This window comes from Polyodon spathula, chromosome 10, assembly GCF_017654505.1.
Source record: "Polyodon spathula isolate WHYD16114869_AA chromosome 10, ASM1765450v1, whole genome shotgun sequence".
Taxonomy (NCBI): Eukaryota; Metazoa; Chordata; class Actinopteri; order Acipenseriformes; family Polyodontidae; genus Polyodon; species Polyodon spathula.
In genome coordinates this window covers 8,368,888-8,387,653 of record NC_054543.1, presented here as the reverse complement: position 1 = coordinate 8,387,653, position 18,766 = coordinate 8,368,888, and the positions used below count along the sequence as shown (strand labels likewise).

Here is an 18,766-nt window from a genome sequence, read left to right as displayed (position 1 = left end):
CAAAGGCCCGGGTGTTAATCACACTGTACAGTTATTACAAAATAAGAGTTTAGTTTGAGTGTGAGGCGGAAGTTGCGATCAGCTGATCGTGGAGAGCTGGCTGAAGCTGTGTGGGTCTCAGAGAGCCATCTTCGTTAGCGGAGAGAGAGCTGGGGGGCGACCGGGAAGAAACGGCAAAAAACGGGGGGGCCCGGGAATACACAAGCGACCGAGACATCCGCAGCCTTTTTGGCAAGCAGACAGGGCTTTTGAACACGGCATCCGGAGGGCCTGTGAAACTGGCAACCCAGGCCGCCGAGTGAGCTCTCATCGACCGTCACAGGCTTCAAAATACCACCGCAGTAGCTGTTTTGTTTTGCAAAGAAAGAAAGAAAGAAAGAAAGAAAAAGAAAGAAAGAAAGAAAGAAACAACAAAAAAAAAAAAAAACAAACAAACAAAAAAACATTAGGAATATAATTTGTGGCGTTATTGCAGTTTTATTTTGATACCGATATAATCATCGGTTGCATTAATTTCAGATATAATATTAGTGTCATTATAAACAAACGTACAGTAAGAGCTCCTCGGATTAAGATAAGACTCAGACTGAGAAAGACGGTGCTCTCCTGTGCTGTGTTGCATAACAATACTACCGGCATCGGTGTGTGTGTGTGTGTGTTTGTGTGTGTGTTTGTGTTTTGTTTTTACAAAACCGCTAAAGAGATCCGAAATATGTAAACGTGACCCTAACCATATCTTTAGACAACAACACACATAAACACGATATCAAGAAGAGGTTTGACGGATCAGTGGGTGCTGGTGGTTTATATGTTGTGTTTTTATTTTTGCAATGAAGAAAATGTAATCAGAGAGTATTAAAGATATACTATGACACACGGAGAACCAGAGGATTATTTTCGGGTTGGTAACGTGTTTCACCCCGAGGGTTTATTAAAAACCGGAGCTCATTTTCAGGACTAGACCCCGGCAATACAACAAGCACGGAATTAATAACAACACGAAGAAGAACAATAAGACGGGTGAGAATTATTCAACTGAACGATCGAGTGAGACATGGCACCAGTACAGTGTGTGTGTCTCTGATCGATTATAGATTTATATAGTGCTTACTGAAGAAAAACATCTTTATAAATGAGTTTAAAAGGGATGTGAGATTATTAGATTGGTATAACGCTAAGTAACTTTTTTTTTAGTAATGAAACTAAATCATTTGACTAAAATGAAGGACTGGTTAAACTAGTCTACACTGAGACCTCTCTATATGTCACTAGCACCCCCCTGCCCCCCGGCTCTACTGTTATTCGTCTCGTCTCGTAGTTTTTTTTTTTTTTTTTGTATAAAAAGAAAATCATTCAGCGTGGTAGTATTTGTTTACTTCCAGACGCTGTGTATTCCAGAGTGACTCTCGCCGAGACACAAGTTGACTAATACCGCGTTTTCTTTTCCCAGTTTGTTAAAATAAAATATATATGTTCTGTTTCTGCATATTCATAATGTCTTTTTTTAAATATGTAGCTCGAGTATTAAATTGCACAGCGGTTGTTGTTTCTACAGTAAAAGTCAGTATATGTAAATGTAGTATTAGCAACTCGTGAGAAGTAAAGATCGCTTTTCGTTCACCGCTGACTGATTTGGTGCGAGTGCTGGCTCAGTGCTTGTTGAGTACATGTCTAAGAAAGGTGCTGGAAGTGTACAAAAAAAAAAACAGTACATGGCACCCATGTGAATACAAACACGAACAAGGAGTGCTGCGTTTGAAGTCTGAAGCTCCACCCGTTGCAGTAACTTCCATTCGCTCAACTAAAGGAAGGAAACACATTGATCGGAATCAGCAGTACTGTGTTGCTGCGAGCTAGGAAAACCGTTTCGTTGTTTCCTTGCCTTTCCTTCCCTCGTCTTGCTTGGACACCCTCCCCCACTTTTTTTCTTCGGAGAGCCGAGCCTTGGTGTGTGCGGCGCCGTTGGCGTGTCACCTGCTCTCGGTGAGCCGAGCGGCTGTGATGGAACTCATGTTCGCCGAGTGGGAGGACGGGGAAAGGTTTTCCTTCGAAGACTCGGACCGGTTCGAGGAGGACTCGCTATGCTCTTTCATCTCCGAGGCGGAGAGCCTGTGTCAGAACTGGCGGGGGTGGAGAAAGCAGTCGGCAGGACCCAACTCTCCCACTGTCAAAATAAAAGGTAAAAAATAAAATAACTGAATTGGTGTATCTGAAAGCTTTGCGTGTTTTGGGTATTTGTTTGAGTTCGGTAAATGAGAGGCCCGACCCACTAGATCACACTGCCTCACTCCTCAGCTCCAACATGTAGAACAGACTCCTTCTTCCCAGCCCCTCAACTTTAACCACTAGATCACACTGCCTCCCTTTCACAGCCCTATCAGTAGATCACACTGCCTCCCAGTCACTCAGCTCTAACCACTAGACCACACTGCCTGAATTTTAAACCAGTTTTTCCAGTTTGAAATGTTTACAAACTTTCCAAAACGTTTCATCATTGTCAGAGATATGTAATCATATTTTTAAAGCAGGATGTGTGCAGTGTAAGTTTATCAATTTAATATTTCAGGTAAGCACATTAATGTCGCCATGCATTAAAAAACACTAACAGCACTTGAATAGAGGGCTTCCCATGATAGCTTTTCTGACTGGTTACAAACATTCCCAATGGAATCCCCTCTACTTTGCACCCCTTCAGTGTGTTTTCCACACAGCCCGCCTTATCCCCGCGTTGCTCTCTGTGCAGTGAGGCCCCAGCTCTGCTTGTATCTGCTCACAGGGATGGAAGTAAGACTCCTATTGCGTAGCAGTTCCACCCATTCCAGGTTTTACTACAAGCTTGACTAGCCCCAGTGTATATTTAACAGGCTCAGGTGTGTCTTTATTAAACTCCTAGTAAAACCAGGAATGGATCATACTACTATGCAGTGAGTCTTATTTCCATTTCCATGGTGTTGGGGCTGCATGTGTGTTGTGGTGCTTGGTTGTACTCATGGTACTTGTGCAAAGGGTTACTGAGAGATTTATAGAAATCCACATTGATTCTGTGAATTTCAATTGAGGCAGCCCCCAGAGTCCAGCCCGCTCCAAACACAGGGAGGAACAAGCCAAAAGTGTGCATGTCTTTGTTAGAGTCTCAGTGTTTCTCTGTGTGTGTGTCTATATATAAGTTTCTGTGTGTCTCTATGTAAGTGTATCTGTGTGTGTGTGTGTGTGTGTGTGTGTTTCTATATGTAAGAGTATCTGTGTTTCTGTGTGTTTCTATATGTAAGAGTCTGTGTTTTTGTGTGTGTCTATAGGTAAGAGTCTGTGTGTGTCTATGTAAGAGTCTCTGTGTGTGTGTGTGTGTGTGTCTGTGTCTCTATGTAAGAGTCTGTGTGTGCGAGTCTCTTTTGCTTGTGGTTCTTTCCTCCATGCAGTTTGTTTGTGTTTTGTCATTCTAATGGTCAGTGTTCCTGGGCTCGTCCTTCTGAGTTCTCAAAGTGACTGGAGTTAGGCCAGGGCCATAAGCATCACTGTAGTTAGTAACGCCCCTCAAACAGTGCGCAGTGTCGCTCTGAACGTGCCCAGTTACAGATTTAAGATTTTTGCTGTTCCCTTGCGATAAACCAATGTGGATATTTTATAACATGTTCTTGGTATAACAGAAACAGAATTTGAAGACCGAAAAAAGAAAAATCACTTGTTTGTTTCCTGGTTTATGTTGCAGTTTATATACATCACTGATAACCTTGGTGGGATTTCTTTTGCTTAATCAGAGCAGATCATGATTCACGTTGTGTTCTCTCTCTCGGTATTCACTCCTTCTCTCCCTCTCTCTTCCTCCCCTCTCAGATGGTCAGGTGATCCCTCTGGTGGAGCTCTCTGCTAAGCAGGTTGCATTCCACATCCCCTTTGAGGTGGTGGAGAAGGTGTACCCCCCAGTCCCGGAGCAGCTGCAGCTCAGGATAGCCTACTGGAGCTTCCCAGAGAACGAGGAGGACATCAGGTACAGACACAGAGCTGAGGGTAGCCTACTGTGTTTGTGCGAGCGTCGCTCTCTCTGTTTCAGTCCACAGTAACCCCTCTCCCCCTCTCTCTGCAGGCTGTACTCGTGTCTCGCTAACGGCAGTGCTGATGAGTTCCAGCGGGGGGAGCAGCTGTACAGGATGAGGGCTGTGAAAGATCCGCTGCAGATTGGTAAGAGCCTCAGAACACCCCACCCCTACACACTCGCACACTGAAGGACCCACTGCCGATGAGTAAGTCTCCCTGCACTCCACCAGAACACACACTCGCACTTGCAGCCTCTTGTGCCGAAATCCAGGGATCCGAATCATTCGTTTTTGAGCGGGATTTCCACGTTGTCCACTGGCGCACACTCCCCTCAATCAAGTGGAGGTGGAAGTGGTGTCTTTGAAATGGAAACTCAGGCTTCACTCTGAGTGTGAGCAGTTTGTTTCCCGGCGCAGTCGTGTACAGCAAAATCTCTACGCACGCTGTGAGTCCTGGTTGCTTTAACCCTGCCCCCCCCTCCCCCTCTCCCCCCAGGTTTCCACCTCAGTGCCACGGTGGTCTCCCCCCAGGTGGTTCAGGCGAAGGGTGCGTACAACGTGGCCGTGATGTTTGACCGCTGCCGCATTTCTTCCTGCAGCTGCACCTGTGGAGCTGGAGCCAAGTGGTGCGCCCATGTGGTAGCGCTGTGCCTCTTCAGGATTCACAACGTGAGTGTCATGTACAATCTGCACAGCTCGAGTACGATACACAGCGTATACAATCTGCGCAACCTACCTACACAGTGCACAACATGATTACGATACTCAATCTATACACTCTACACATTGTGAGTGTGATGTGCGTGTGTGTGTTTGTGTCTGTGGTTTCCTCGCTCTTGTCCAGATTTAGGTTGCCCTTTGGTGCTGGTGCAGTGTGAGTGCTGTGGGTGTGCAGTGTGGTTTTCACAGGGAGTGGTATCTGAGTGATGATCTTCTCTGAAGTGCTCTGGGGAAATCCCTGGGGCTGCTGCTGCTAATTGGATCCGAATTAACTCCCACTGCAACCCCCCCCAACACCGTCTGCACAGAGACACCCTGACACTCCTCTAACCACAGAGATGCGAATCGACGTGGGTGCAAATTGAAGAACTTGTTCAAAATGTACATCTAAATTTTATATATAAATATATTTATATACTGCATAGTTTTCACATTTTGTTGGCACCTGATCGTACTCCACGATGCTTTCAAATTAGACTTTACATGTAGAATCTACACAAACTACTCCATGTTGATAAAGTTAAAAAATGCATATAGAATATAAATAAGATTTACAGAGAAAAACAGATTAATCTCAGTTGCGTAAGTATTCAACACCTTTGCTACTGCAGTCCTAAATCAGCTCAGGTGCAAATGATTTGTTTGAAAGGTCACAAAATTAGTGAAATGGTTTCAGCCTGTGTGTACTCAAAGTGGTTTAACTTGTAGATAATTTCCCTCAGGTATATAAAGACTTTCAAGCTGCAACTCACATAGGGATCCAACAAAGCAACCGTGAAGACCAAGGAGCTTTCAAAACAAGTCAGGGATAAAGTGGTAGAGAGGCACAGAGCAGGATAAGGGTACAAGGACATTTCAAAGGTGCTGATTATCCCTCTCAGCATAGTGAAGTCCATCATAAAGAAGTGGAAGATGTATCATACCACCCAGACACTACCCAGATCAGGTCACCCTCCCAAACTGAGCAACCGGGCCAGCAGGAAACTGGTTCGCGATGTCACTCTGAAGCCAACAATGACCTTGAAAAATCTGCAAAATTATGTGTCTGAGATGGGAGTCAGTGTTTACACATCAACAATAAGCCAGTCCCTACACAAAGCTGGCCTGTATGGACGGGTCAAGAAAGATGCCATTACTCAAAAAGCCTCATCTTAAAGCACGTATGGAGTTTGCAAAAAAGCACGTAGATGATACTGCAGACATGTGGAAAAAGGTTTTGTGGTCAGACGAGACAAAAATTGAAGTTTTCGGTCTAAATTCCAAGCATTATGTCTGGCGCATGCCCAACACTGCACATCATCCAGTCAACACCATCCCAGCTGTCAAGCATGGTGGTGGCAGCATCATGTTATGGGGATGCTTCTCTTCAGCAGGGACTGGGAGGCTTGTCAGGATAGAGGGGAGAATGGATAGTGCAAAGTACAGAAGAATCCTTGAGGAAAACCTGTTCGAGTCAGCCACTGAAATTGAAACTGAAACTGAAATTCACATTTCAGCAGGACAATGACCTGAAGCACAAAGCCAAAGCCACGCTGGAGTGGTTGAACAAGAAGAGAATTACTGTTCTTGAGTGGCCCAGTCAAAGTCCTGACTTGAATCCAATTGAAAATTTATGGTGAGACTTGAAGATTGCAGTCCATCGACAATCCCCAACAAACTTATCAGAACTAGAGCAATTTTCCCATGAAGAATGAGCAGAAATTTCACCATCAAACTGTGAAAAGTTGGAGACCTATCCAAAAAGACTCATAGAAGTAATTGCTGCAAAAGGTGCTTCTACCAAGTACTGACTTAAGGGGCTGAATACTTGTGCAACCAGTAAATTTCATTTTGTACATTTTCTTTGCAAATTTTGCTGACATTTAATGTCCTCCTCATATAACAGTGTTCAATTTAACCAATACAGCTTTGAATAACAAAGTTTGTTTGAAAAACTGCACCCATTATTTGTAATTCAGCAAAATGTGACATTACTGGTAGGGAGTGAATACTTCTGCAAACCACTGTATACACTGTATCTGTTAATTTATTTATTTTTCCCTCTTTCCTTCCCAGTCATCGGCAGTGTGTCTGCGCGCTCCGGTCTCTGAGTCTCTGTCCCGGCTGCAGAGAGACCAGCTCCAGAAGTTTGCTCAGTACCTCATCAGTGAGTTGCCACAGCAGGTGAGAGCCTGAATTTCAGTTTCGTACTCCCATATTCTTCCACAGCCTCAGTTTTTACGAGATGGTAGCTGACTGTCCTTGCAGGACTAATCTTGCGCCCTGTCTATCTACTGTCTTGTTTTCAGATCCTGCCCACAGCCCAGCGTCTCTTGGACGAGCTCCTCTCCTCGCAGTCCACCGCCATCAATACTGTATGCGGAGCGCCAGGTGGGGGGTTGGTTTGGGGGATAACGGTTGGAGAAGGGAGAGGGATAGGGCTAGAACAACACAGCGTCTCCTAACGAGCTGTTACTGTCAGTCCACCACCATCAACACTGTGTGCTGAGCCCCTGAATAGAGGGGTGAGGGATAGCTTAGCCCAGCATCATCTAGCTAAGCTCAAGGAGAGAGCAAGAGAGAGAGGAAGGGACATGCAGCTCAACTCTGATCATCTTTTGATTTGAAGTTATGTTTACCAAGCCAAGTCTGTTCGTTTCTCTCTGTCCCACAGACCCCACGGCCGGCCCCTCGGCCTCTGATCAGAGCACCTGGTACCTTGACGAGTCGACGCTGAGCGACAACATCAAGAAGACTCTGCACAAGTTCTGCGGGCCCTCGCCGGTGGTGTTCAGGTGAGCTGGGTGTAGGGGGATAGAGAGAATGGGGAAGGAGGGGAAATAGACCAATTGACTAGGATGGTGAATTTCGGTGTACGCTCTCTCACTCTGCAGTGATGTGAACTCCATGTACCTCTCCTCCACTGAGCCCCCTGCTGCTGCAGAGTGGGCCTGCCTGCTGAGGCCCCTGAGGGGCCGTGAGCCGGAGGGAATCTGGAACCTGCTCTCCATTGTGAGGGAGATGTTCAAGAGGAGAGACAGCAACGCCGCGCCCCTGCTGGAGATACTCACCGAGCAGTGCCTCACCTATGAGCAGGTAACTAATACACCTGAGCAGGTAAACCTGATGCACTCCTCTACAAGCAGGTACACCAGACACAAACAATCCTGAACAGGTAAACCCAACTAATGCACCTGGACAGTGCCTCACTTACAAGAAGGTACACAAATCACAGACACACCTGAGCAGTAAACCTGATGCTCTCATCTACAAGCAGGTACACCAGACACAGACACACCTCAGCCAGTAACACACTTACCTGAGCAGGTGAACCTGACACACACACTAGGTAACCTGAGCAGTGTTTCGCCATGCCTGTTTCAAATGCAGAGTCCAGGATTATAATCTCCTGTCCCCCGTCCCCCGTCTGTCTTGCAGATAATCGGCTGGTGGTACAGTGTGCGCACCTCCGCCTCTCACAGCAGTGCCAGCGGGCACACCGGGCGCAGTAACGGCCAGTCTGAGGTGGCGGCTCACGCCTGCGCCAGCATGTGTGACGAGATGGTGGTGCTCTGGAGACTGGCGGTGCTGGACCCCACCATGAGCCCACAGAGGTAACACTGTTCTCCTCCAGACCCCAATTGCTCCCCGTTGGCAGATAATGTAGTTGAGTTCTTGCTACTTGCCTGTTAGCAGAAACGGCAGTAGAGAATCTTACTGAACACTCACAGTAGGAAGTTAAACAAGCAAGAAATTAATTGTCAGGAAATGTAAGTGGTGTAAAGTAGTCCTTTTCATGTAACTCCCAGCAGTAACCATCTTTTTGTTTCACACCTTGCCTCCCTTTTTCCCCCTCTTGTCCTTCCTGTCCTTTCACCCATTGCTTTCCTCGTTCTTCTCTCTCTCCCCAGGCGAGGGGAGCTGTGCGCTCAGCTCAAGCAGTGGCACCTCAAGGTGATTGAGATCGTGAAGCGGGGGCAGCACCGCAAGTCCTTGGATAAGCTGTTCCAGGGCTTCAAGCCAGCGGTGGAGTCCTGCTTCTTTAACTGGGAGAGTGCTTACCCCCTGCCTGGCATCACCTACTGCAGCGCGGACAAGAAGAGTCTGGCCTTCTGCTGGGCTAGGACAGTGCAGCAGCAGAAGGCAGGCAGGGCAGGGGCAGGGGAACCCCCGGAGCCAGGAGCGGGCAGGGCAAACGGGCAGGAGGGTGCAGCAGAGCACAGGGGCAGCAGAAGCAACTCACACCTGGAAGTGGCAGTGCGCCCCAAAGAGACAGGAAAGCGTAAAGGTGTCTCCAGTGGGGGAGGGCTAGTTTTGGGGAGCCGGCTGGGGGGAGGGGGAGGGGGGATCTCGCTGGCTCTGGAGGACAGTGGTGGCAGTAAGGGGGTGTACAAGACTGTGGTTGGGGGGTCTCCTGCTGCTTCTGCTCTGGGGGGCAAAGTGAAGCTGGTTCAGGCAGGTAAGGCGGGTGGAGCCGGGAGTGTCAAGCATGGGTCCATCAAGCGCAGGACCAGCAGTGAGGACAGCTCTCTGGAACCAGACCTAGCTGAGCTCAGCATGGATGACGGGTCGAGTCTGGCGCTGGGGGCCGAAGCCAGCAACACCTTCGACCTGATGCCCCCCCCAGCATCAACCATCCCTTCTCCACCCACCCTGCACAGAGACGCACCACGCAAGTACAGCCCCGGGAAAGGGAGCACCACAGGATACTACCCCAGCAAGAGCTCACCCGCAGGCACAGAGGGCAGGGGAGTGGAGTTGGAGGTGGAGGTGGAGGCTGAGATTGAGATTGAGGAGCTGGAAGAGGGGGAGGACCCTGCCGCGGAGCCTGCCTCTTCGAGGGAGAGGGAGAGGGAAAGGGAGAGTGGGGAGGCAGAGCCGATCTCTGCCCAGGCCCCGGAGCCTCCAAGGGAGGATGACTACCAGGCATACTACCCGAGCGCTGCCTCTGAGGATGGTGGGGGTGGCCAGCACTGCGCCAACGGAGAGGAGGAACCAGACATCTTCTCTGGGATCAAGCCACTGGAGCAGGAGGGGCGCATAGAGGTAAGACAGGTGGTCATGCTCTCACACACACGGCAGCCTTGGAGTGCTGGAGCTCACTCCAGGATTGTGGTTTCTGAATGTGACCTGTCTCTTTCATTTGTTCTCTCTCTAGTCTTTAATTTGGATAGTTTTAGTGAACCCTCTTTCTCCCCAGGTGCTGTTTGCATGTGCAGAGGCCCTGTACGCTCATGGCTACAGTAACGAGGCGTGCCGTCTGGCTGTGGAGCTGGCAGAGGATCTGCTAGCCAACCCTCCTGACCTGAAGGTGGAGCAACCCCAGACTAAGGTACTGTTGGAGCAGGGCCACTGAGACAGGGCACCCCAGACCAAGGTACTGTCAACATGGGCACAGAGCCAGGGCACCCTAGTCCAAGGTACTGTCCAGCAGCTATGCAGGGTCAGAGCTAAAGGCACAGAGACAGGGCTGTTCTCAGAAAGTCATATTTGGCTTTTAGCTTTCCAACTTAATTGCCGTCCTTATCGCTTGTTCCCCTTCCTGCCCCGTCTCTCCAGGGTAAAAAGAGCAAGGTGTCGACGAGCCGGCAGACCCTGGTTGCCACGGGCACAATGTGCAAGACTGCCTTCCTGCTGACTGTGCTGAGTGAGCGCCCCGAGCTGCACAACCTAGCCTTCAACACTGGCATGTTCTCCCTGGAGCTGCAGAGACCCCCAGCCTCCACCAAGGCACTCGAGGTAACCAGGCAGGGAGGCACTGGCTTTACTGAGGCAGTGGAGCAAATAGGCCCTTGAGATAATGAATGGAACCAAGGTAATGGGGCCAAGGGCGTAGCTTTGGTGCAGCACAGGGATGATTGCTGTAGGTGGGGCTAGAGGATTAATATTCTAAAACCAATCCCCTGTTACTGAAAAAGTGAATTACATCACTATGTGTGTTGTCTGTGTCTCTCACTGTGTTGGTATTCTGTATCGGTGACCCTGCTGTCCCCCCTGTCCCCCCCAGGTGAAGCTGGCGTATCAGGAGTCAGAGGTGGTGGCCCTGCTGAAGAAGCTGCCTCTGGGCCTGGTGGAGATGAGTTCTATCCGGGAGCGAGCCGAGCAGCTCCGTGACGGGAACTTCTGCGACTACCGACCTGTCCTGCCTCTCATGCTGGCCAGCTTCATCTTCGACGTGCTCTGCACCCCAGGTCAGTACCGGCAGTATGGTCCAGGTCAGAATCTACAATATTTACAGTCAGGGTATGCTAGCTATAAATTCAGTGTACTCTGCACCCCTGGTCAGAACCACACACAAAGTGGATCAGTAACTGGTCAGTAGACTCTGTACCACTCAGAATCTGCAGCACTGATACTGCAGTCTCTACCGGGTCGTATTGGATGTGCTCTTAGGCAGGATCAGCAACAAGCACCCAGCACATCATCGGTGTCTCTCTAAAGGAATCTGAAGCCACAGTGCAGAACCAGCTTGTGTTTTCAGTGAACTCGGTGTTTGAACTGTCCCTGCCTCACTAGCTAAACTACCCCATGCGTTTTGAAGTCATTTACAAAGTGTCCCCTACTTTCTGATCTGAACTTGTGTTTTGAGCCAGACTGTACCATGTAGTGGAGGTGTTGTCTCTGACTGTGTTTCCCCACCCCTGTTTCTTCCACAGTGGTTTCCCCCACCGGCTCCCGTCCCCCAAGCCGAAACAGGAACAACGAGATGCCAGGAGACGAGGAGCTGGGGTTTGAGGCAGCTGTCGCAGCGCTCGGTGAGAGTGTGTGTGTGTGTGTGTATACAGTGTCTCAAGGAGTTGATGTGAGAGTGGTATAGTGTCACAAGGAGTGTGTATGTGTGGTAGTGTCTCAGTCTTTCTCTCGCTCTCTCTCAGGTATGAAGACGACAGTGAGCGAGGCGGAGCACCCCCTGCTGTGTGAGGGGACGCGTCGGGAGAAGGGGGACCTGGCCCTGGCGCTCATGATCACCTACAAGGACGACCAGGGCAAGCTCAAGAAGGTACGACACAGATAGATAAACAGGCACAGTTATGAGGCCGAATGGTCGTTGCTCCCTATTGCCCTGTAATGCCATTAGACCAGCTCTTCTATTCTCGTTCGAATGTGGGACACAAATATCACTGTCTCGTAGCAGTGGCACTTTATAAAGGGGGAAATTTGTTATGGTTGTTATTGACAGTAGTGTGTTGTGCTATTTTGTATGTGAGAGATCCAGTGTGTTCTCTTCTGCGTGCAGATTCTAGATTGGTTAGTAGCATCATTATTAAGAAGCAGTGTTGTGTCGTATTTTTTGTCCTCGTAGATCCTGGACAAGCTGCTGGACCGGGAGAGCCAGACTCACAAGCCCCAGACTCTGAGCTCTTTCTACTCCAGCAAGCCGGCCATGGGCAGCCAGCGCTCCCCCTCCAAGCACGCGGCACAAACAGCGGGCGTGGCCAAGCACACGGGACAGGCCGTGGGAGGAGGGTCCGGAGCGGCGCAGGGCGTCGTCAGTGGTGGGACAGCGAATCAGCAAGCAGGGCTGACCAGCATGGTGCAGGGGCCTGCCGGAGAGAACTACAGCAGCAGAGAGCAGCAGGGTGAGAGAGGGGAGTGGGGAGAGTGAGTAATACAAGAGAAGAGAAATACAGTTTGACAATTGTTGGAGCATCGCAAAAACTGGAGGGTACGTGGAGGATGACATTCAAAGGGAACATGTCTGACAGACTCTCTGTGATGCACTGTTTGGTCACCAGGGAGCTGTTCACTAATGTTTTAAGTAGAATTGAAAATGGTGCAGAATTATGAATACTGTATATTTTGGAAGTTCAGTGTGATTTTAGGAGTGGCCAAATCTGGCACCAAAATTCTATTCCAGTCTTTTATATATTTTTTCTATGCATTCTGTTAATAGTTACACATGAAGTAATGACCACAATCGCTGAGATGCAATAGAAGTGACACCGAATCGTAAAGGACGTAAGGGTTCTGGGCTGGATTGGGATGTTGGTGCCAGATTTGCCCATCCCTCGAAAATCATCTCCAGCACCGAAAAACAGGTTTATTTATACACACAAAGCCTGTGTAAGCAGTAATATTACTGTTCTGTGTTTAACTGTTTGTTTGTCCCCACCTAGATGGCACACCCCTCTCCTCCTCTGAGCTGCAGAGCGAGGCTCCCCCCTTCAAGCCTGAGGGCCGGGTTCCCAGCCGACTGGCCCTTGGAGCTCGAGGGGCGTACAGTGGCCGCTGCTGGGGCTCCCCCGTTCGACAGAAGAAGAAGCACACAGGTAACAAGCACCCAAAACACAGACACACTTGCAGCACCCCAGGGATTTCTCAGTGTTTCACTTATAGCTTCTTCTAGACTGGCTACAGATTCACTCTGACACCCCCCCCCCATTTTTCAGGCATGGCTAGTATCGACAGCAGCGCCCCCGAAACCACCTCCGACAGCTCCCCCACGCTCAGCCGACGCCCTCTTCGAGGTGGTTGGGCAGCAGCCTCCTGGGGGCGAGGCCAGGACAGTGACAGCATCAGCAGCTCCTCGTCCGATTCGCTGGGCTCCTCTTCCTCCAGCGGGTCACGCAGGGCAGGGGGCGGGGCCAGAGCCAAGAGCGCCGACAGCAGCAGGTGAGAGTGACAACGAGCAAACTGAAAAAGGAGCAGGATCTTTTCAGTAGTGTAGTCAAGGGTAAACGCAGATAAACTCACTTCTACTCTCCTGTGATAAACAAAGGCTGGCTATATAAAGGGTTGAAGCCAAGGCATGTTCCAATTTATTGTATAAAGTGACTCTCTTGTCCCACTGCTGATGAAACTCCCTTTTTTTCATGCATAGCAGTTTGATCCATTCCTGGTTTTACTATGAGTCTAATGAGCCACTCCTGAGCTTGTTACCTATACACTCTGGCTAATCAAGCTCGTAGTAAAACCTGGACTGTTTTTTTTTTTTTTTTTTTTTTTTTTTTTTTTTTTTACAGCTATCTCGATAACCACTTTTCAAATTCTCGTGAAACTTGGTAACTGGAAAGTGGTAACATTATTCTGTACATGTTGTTGATATACATCACGATTGTCACTTTTTCACACTGGTAGCTCTGATTCTGAGCAGCCAGAAACTGCATGAGATGACATACAGAACTCTCAAACTTAACTTTAACTATTTGAGGGCCTGGTTGGGACCAGTCCTTGGCTGGGAGCCTAATGAAGGTCTGTCTGGTTACGCAGGTACAAGGGGCGTCGGCCGGAGTGCCACGTTCCACACGTCCCTAACCAGCCCTCGGAGGCCGCAGCGCACTTCTATTTTGAGCTGGCCAAGACGGTGCTGATCAAGGCCGGCGGCAACAGCTCCACCTCCATCTTCACACACCCCTCCGCCAGCGGGGGCCACCAGGGGCCACACCGCAACCTGCACCTGTGCGCCTTCGAGATCGGCCTGTACGCCCTGGGCCTGCACAACTTTGTCTCACCCAACTGGCTCTCCAGGACCTACTCCTCTCACGTCTCCTGGATCACTGGTGAGCGAGCCTTTGTGATTGACAGTCTGTCTGTGACTGTTTCACTGTGTGTGTGTGTGTGCATCTCTCGCATTTTCTCTCTCGCTCTTTCTTCATTCTTTCTCTTCCCCCCCCCCCCCACCCCACCAGGCCAGGCGATGGAGATCGGCAGTGCTGCTCTCAATATCCTGGTGGAGTGCTGGGATGGTCACCTCACCCCCCCAGAGGTAGCCTCTCTAGCGGACCGGGCCTCGCGAGCACGTGACCTCAACATGGTGCGGGCCGCGGCAGAGCTGGCACTGAGCTGCCTGCCTCATGCACACGCACTGAACCCCAACGAGATCCAAAGGGCGCTAGTGCAGTGCAAGGAGCAGGTAGGGACTGAGGAGGTGTGGGGTATAGATTAGTGTATCTGCCTGCCTTATGCACGTGCAGTGCAAGGAACAGGTAGGGACTAGACGAAGGGGGTGGAGGGTGGCTACTTGCTTCTAAGATAGAGTTCCCAGGTTTATGTGTAGATGTTACAGACAGCCGAGGTCTTTTAAATAAAGTTCAAAATGGTAATGTTGTATTAACCATGGCCTTTAACATTTTCTCTCTCCTCCCATCTCTCAGGACAACGTGATGCTGGAGAAGGCGTGCATGGCGGTGGAGGAGGCTGCGAAGGGAGGAGGGGTGTACCCCGAGGTCCTTTTCGAAGTGGCTCACCAGTGGTATTGGCTGTATGAGCAGACCGTGGGGGGCGGGGTGGGGTCCCAGCGTGAGGGTCGCCCCCCCCGACGCCCCGGGGCCAATGGGCCGCCGGCCGGCAGGAGCCGCGGCGAGCGGCTAGAGCCTGGGCGCCTCCTGGAGGGAGGGGGGGGGGTGGCGGTGACGGTGAGCACTGCGTCTGTGGTCCCTGTGATATCGGTGGGCTCCACGCTGTACCAGCAGCACGCCATTGCGGGGTCTGCCATGGGGCACCCCCACACACAGGGGCTGCACCCCTACACCACCATCCAGACGCACCTGTCCTCCATCTGCACTCCGCAGTATCTGGGGCACCCCCTGCAGCACGTCCCCCGGCCAGCTGTGTTCCCTGTGTCAGGGGGAGCGTACCCGCAGGTAAGGAGAGAGAGGGACTGTGTGTTTCTATCTGGCTCTGTTTACGTGTGTTGATAGCGGACTCGCATGGAAGTGTGGAGGCATGCTGGTTGAGTTTCTGTGGGTGTTGGTTGTGGGAGTCTGGTGTGTGTGTAAAATCAAATCTTATAGATACAATCTCTATCACTGACTGTCTGCAAGTGTACACACTGGTGTGGTTGCAGTGTGAACCTGCCTCGCTGCCAGGATCACTCTGCGTGCGTGCGTATGTCCGTCTGTGACTGGCTGTGCAATGCTATGTGGAGCACACTGCCCCCCTGCTGGTGTGGTTGCAGTGTGAGCAGCTTGGCTGCCTGGATCACTGTCTAACTGACTTCAGTGTGTTTGTGTCCCCTCCCAGGTAGTGCACCCGGCCTTCATGGGGGCCCAGTACCCCTTCTCCGTGGCGACGGGCCCCCACCCGCACCCCCCCATGGCAGCCACCGCAGTCAGCTTCCCAGGTGTGCCTGTCCCGTCCATGACACAGATCGCTGTGCACCCTTACCACCCCGAAGCAGGGCTGCCCCTCGGCACCACCGTGGCAGGTCAGTGGAGAGAATGCAAAACCTGGGCTGGCTCTCGTTATCGTTGTTGTTGATTGATTTATTATTATTATTATTATTATTATTATTATTATTAAGCTGACCGGATGAATGTAAAACCTGGCTCTTGCACTGCAGTTGGTGTTATTAATCTCTGCTGTGTTTGTTTGTCTCCAGTAGGTGGCATGCATGCAGGCTCCTCTCTGCCTGGCCTCGCCCCCCAGCCAGCCCCCTTCCCCTCCGAGGAGGAGCAGCACAGCCAGCCAGTCAGCCAGCAGGGCCTGCACTACCTGCACTCTGCCTACAGAGTTGGTCAGCACACAGACTCCGTGCTCCTCTTACTCACTGCTTACTGCACGCTGTGTATTACAGAGTGTCTGTGTGTGTGTGTGCATTTGTATTTGTGTGTGTATTAGTGTCTGTGTTTGTATTCGTGTGTCTGTGTGTATTATAGAGTGTCTGTGTGTGTGTTCAGTTTTAATCACACTGTGTGTGTTGTCTCCTGTCCTCACAGGGATGTTGGCTCTGGAGATGCTGGGGCGCAGGGCTCACAATGATCACCCCAACAACTTCTCCCGCAGCCCCCCCTACACTGAAGACGTCAAGTGGCTGCTGGGGCTGGCTGCGCGCCTTGGTAAGGGGGGGTGGGGAAGGGGGGGGGGGGGGGGGGGGGGGTTCTCTGTGTCTGTGTGTATGGGAAGGTATTCACTCTCTCTCTCTGTGTCTTTACAGGAGTGAACTATGTGTACCAGTTTTGTGTGGGGGCTGCGAAGGGCGTGCTCAGCCCCTTCGTGCTGCAGGAGATCATCATGGAGGCGCTGCAGCGGCTGAATCCCGCACACATCCACGCACACCTGCGCATGCCTGCCTTCCACCAGCTCGTGCAGCGCTGCCAGCAGGCATACCTGCAGGTGAGGGGGTTATACAGAACGACCCACTCCCAGACACCTGAGCTTTAGACACACAGGTGCAAGAATGCACACACTAACAGTCTATAGATATGCACACAGGCATACCCGCAGATGAGTCTGCATACAAACACACACGTTAGAGAGACACAAACACAGGCCTACCTGCAGGTGAGAGGGGCTATTCACCCTCTGTTCCTCTATCATCATCATCCTCTTCTTTCTCTCTCTGCAGTATATCCATCACCGGCTGATCCACCTGACCCCAGCGGACTACGATGACTTTGTGAATATCATCCGCAGCGCGCGCAGTGCGTTCTGCCTCACCCCCGTCGGCATGATGCAGTTCAACGACGTGCTGCAGAACCTCAAGAGGGGCAAGCAGACCAAAGAGCTGTGGCAGCGCATCTCCCTCGAGATGGCAACCTTCACCCCCTGAGCAGAGAGAGCGAGACCCAGAGACAACCGTACAAACATACTGAGACCCAGAGACACACAACCAGGGAGCTGTAGGAAAGCATTCTCGCCCCCAGACATAGTGACAACTATACACACTCACTCCGACACACACACTGAGACCCAGACAGAGGGCAACACATCTCCCCCAGAGCAGAGACAGAGACAATACACACACACTGAGACCCAGTGACAACTATACACACACACTGAGACCCAGACAGAGGGCAACACATCTCCCCAGAGCAGAGAGAGGAGAGACCTAGACTGAGACCCAGTCCCACACATACCCTACAACCAGACACTGCGACACAGAGGGAGAGAGAGAGCGAGAGACCCAGGCACCCACTGAAACAGACGAACACCTGAGATGGCAACCTTTTGAGACATACTGCCTCCTAGAACTCTCTCCGTCTCTCTCACCCACACACCCACACACTCTCACCAGTCTGAGAGGGTTTATGTTTTTGAGTCTCTCACAGGGACAGACCTCTCTTCTGCTCGCTCCCTTAGTTTGTTTGTTTAACCTCTGATGATGATATTAGTGACAGCTGATCTATACTGCAACATTCCTCTACCTGAGAGGTCTTTGCTTTGTCGTTGGTGTTAAGTTTGTGTGTTTTTTTTTTCGTTTTTTTTTTTTTTCTGGTAACTAAAATAAAAATAATGAAAAAAAACAGAAAATATACCATTTGGTCAAGGTTATAAAAAAGAGTAATAAAAGAATGATCAGAGTAAGGGTGCCAATTTCTTTTCTTTATTTCTAGGTGTAGCTCCAGTTTGCATTTAGCTGTGAAGAAGAATAAGGAGGGGGTGGATTGATTTGTCTTTGAAATTGTTAAAGGAGGGGATGGAATGGGTTGCTGAATCATTGGGATCCTTTAAGATCCCTCTTGACAAAGTTTTGAGATCAATCACCTTTTTAATTTCCACCAGTCTTCTCCAAAAGGTTTGCCATAGGTCCCTGCAGAACTTTCGGGTTGCATTTTGGTCTAATGTATCAGACTGTGCACTAGTTATTGCTACAAGGATATTCAATGTGGGTCTGTTTGCAGTGGGGAAGCAGTAAGTGGCTTTGAAGCTTGAAATGCTTTTTTTACACTACCAGTTACTATAGGACAGGGTTTGCCCTCATTCGGAGTGGCTCTGGGTTCCGTCGCGCCTCCAATATTGAGATATCATTTTGCTCTAAATCTTCTGCCTTTTTAACCTGACATTGAGCTTGTCAGGAGAATACTAACTGACAGATACTTTCTAATGACAGATATCATGTGACCTTTCAACTCTTGGACAGTACCAGCAGGTGGGGCTGGCAGAGTTGAAAGATCGTCTTGAACATAAAATCTAATTTAAATCTGAATATATATATATATATATATATATATATATATATATATATATATATATATATATATATATATATATATATATATATATATATATATATATATATATATTTTGGAGCAAAATATGTGGAAACAAAAGTGCCATGAGCAGGTTAGTTGATCCCTGTTGAATCCCCACTTTGT

General features: G+C 49.9%; 1 protein-coding gene across 4 annotated transcripts; it reads left to right on the top strand.

The window, feature by feature from the left end:
* The first annotated feature begins 414 nt into the window (after positions 1–414).
* LOC121321780 (zinc finger SWIM domain-containing protein 8-like) lies at positions 415–17,972 on the top strand. 4 transcript variants are annotated; one of them, XM_041260979.1, is made up of 26 exons: positions 415–2,179; positions 3,832–3,985; positions 4,082–4,176; positions 4,528–4,700; positions 6,807–6,914; positions 7,040–7,121; positions 7,405–7,525; positions 7,625–7,826; positions 8,169–8,344; positions 8,642–9,776; positions 9,931–10,062; positions 10,290–10,469; positions 10,738–10,921; positions 11,387–11,485; positions 11,606–11,730; positions 12,034–12,310; positions 12,848–13,000; positions 13,121–13,343; positions 13,941–14,230; positions 14,360–14,583; positions 14,825–15,313; positions 15,693–15,876; positions 16,054–16,185; positions 16,388–16,507; positions 16,606–16,784; positions 17,017–17,972. In XM_041260979.1, the coding sequence occupies exons 1-26, from the start codon at positions 2,002–2,004 to the stop codon at positions 17,218–17,220; spliced, it is 5,619 nt and encodes a 1,872-aa protein (XP_041116913.1). In that variant the 5' UTR covers positions 415–2,001; the 3' UTR covers positions 17,221–17,972. The 4 variants fall into 4 exon arrangements, with proteins under 4 accessions (XP_041116913.1, XP_041116912.1, XP_041116911.1 ...); XM_041260978.1 differs by having other exon boundaries at positions 16,051–16,185; XM_041260977.1 differs by having other exon boundaries at positions 15,672–15,876.
* Positions 17,973–18,766: the final 794 nt, after the last annotated feature.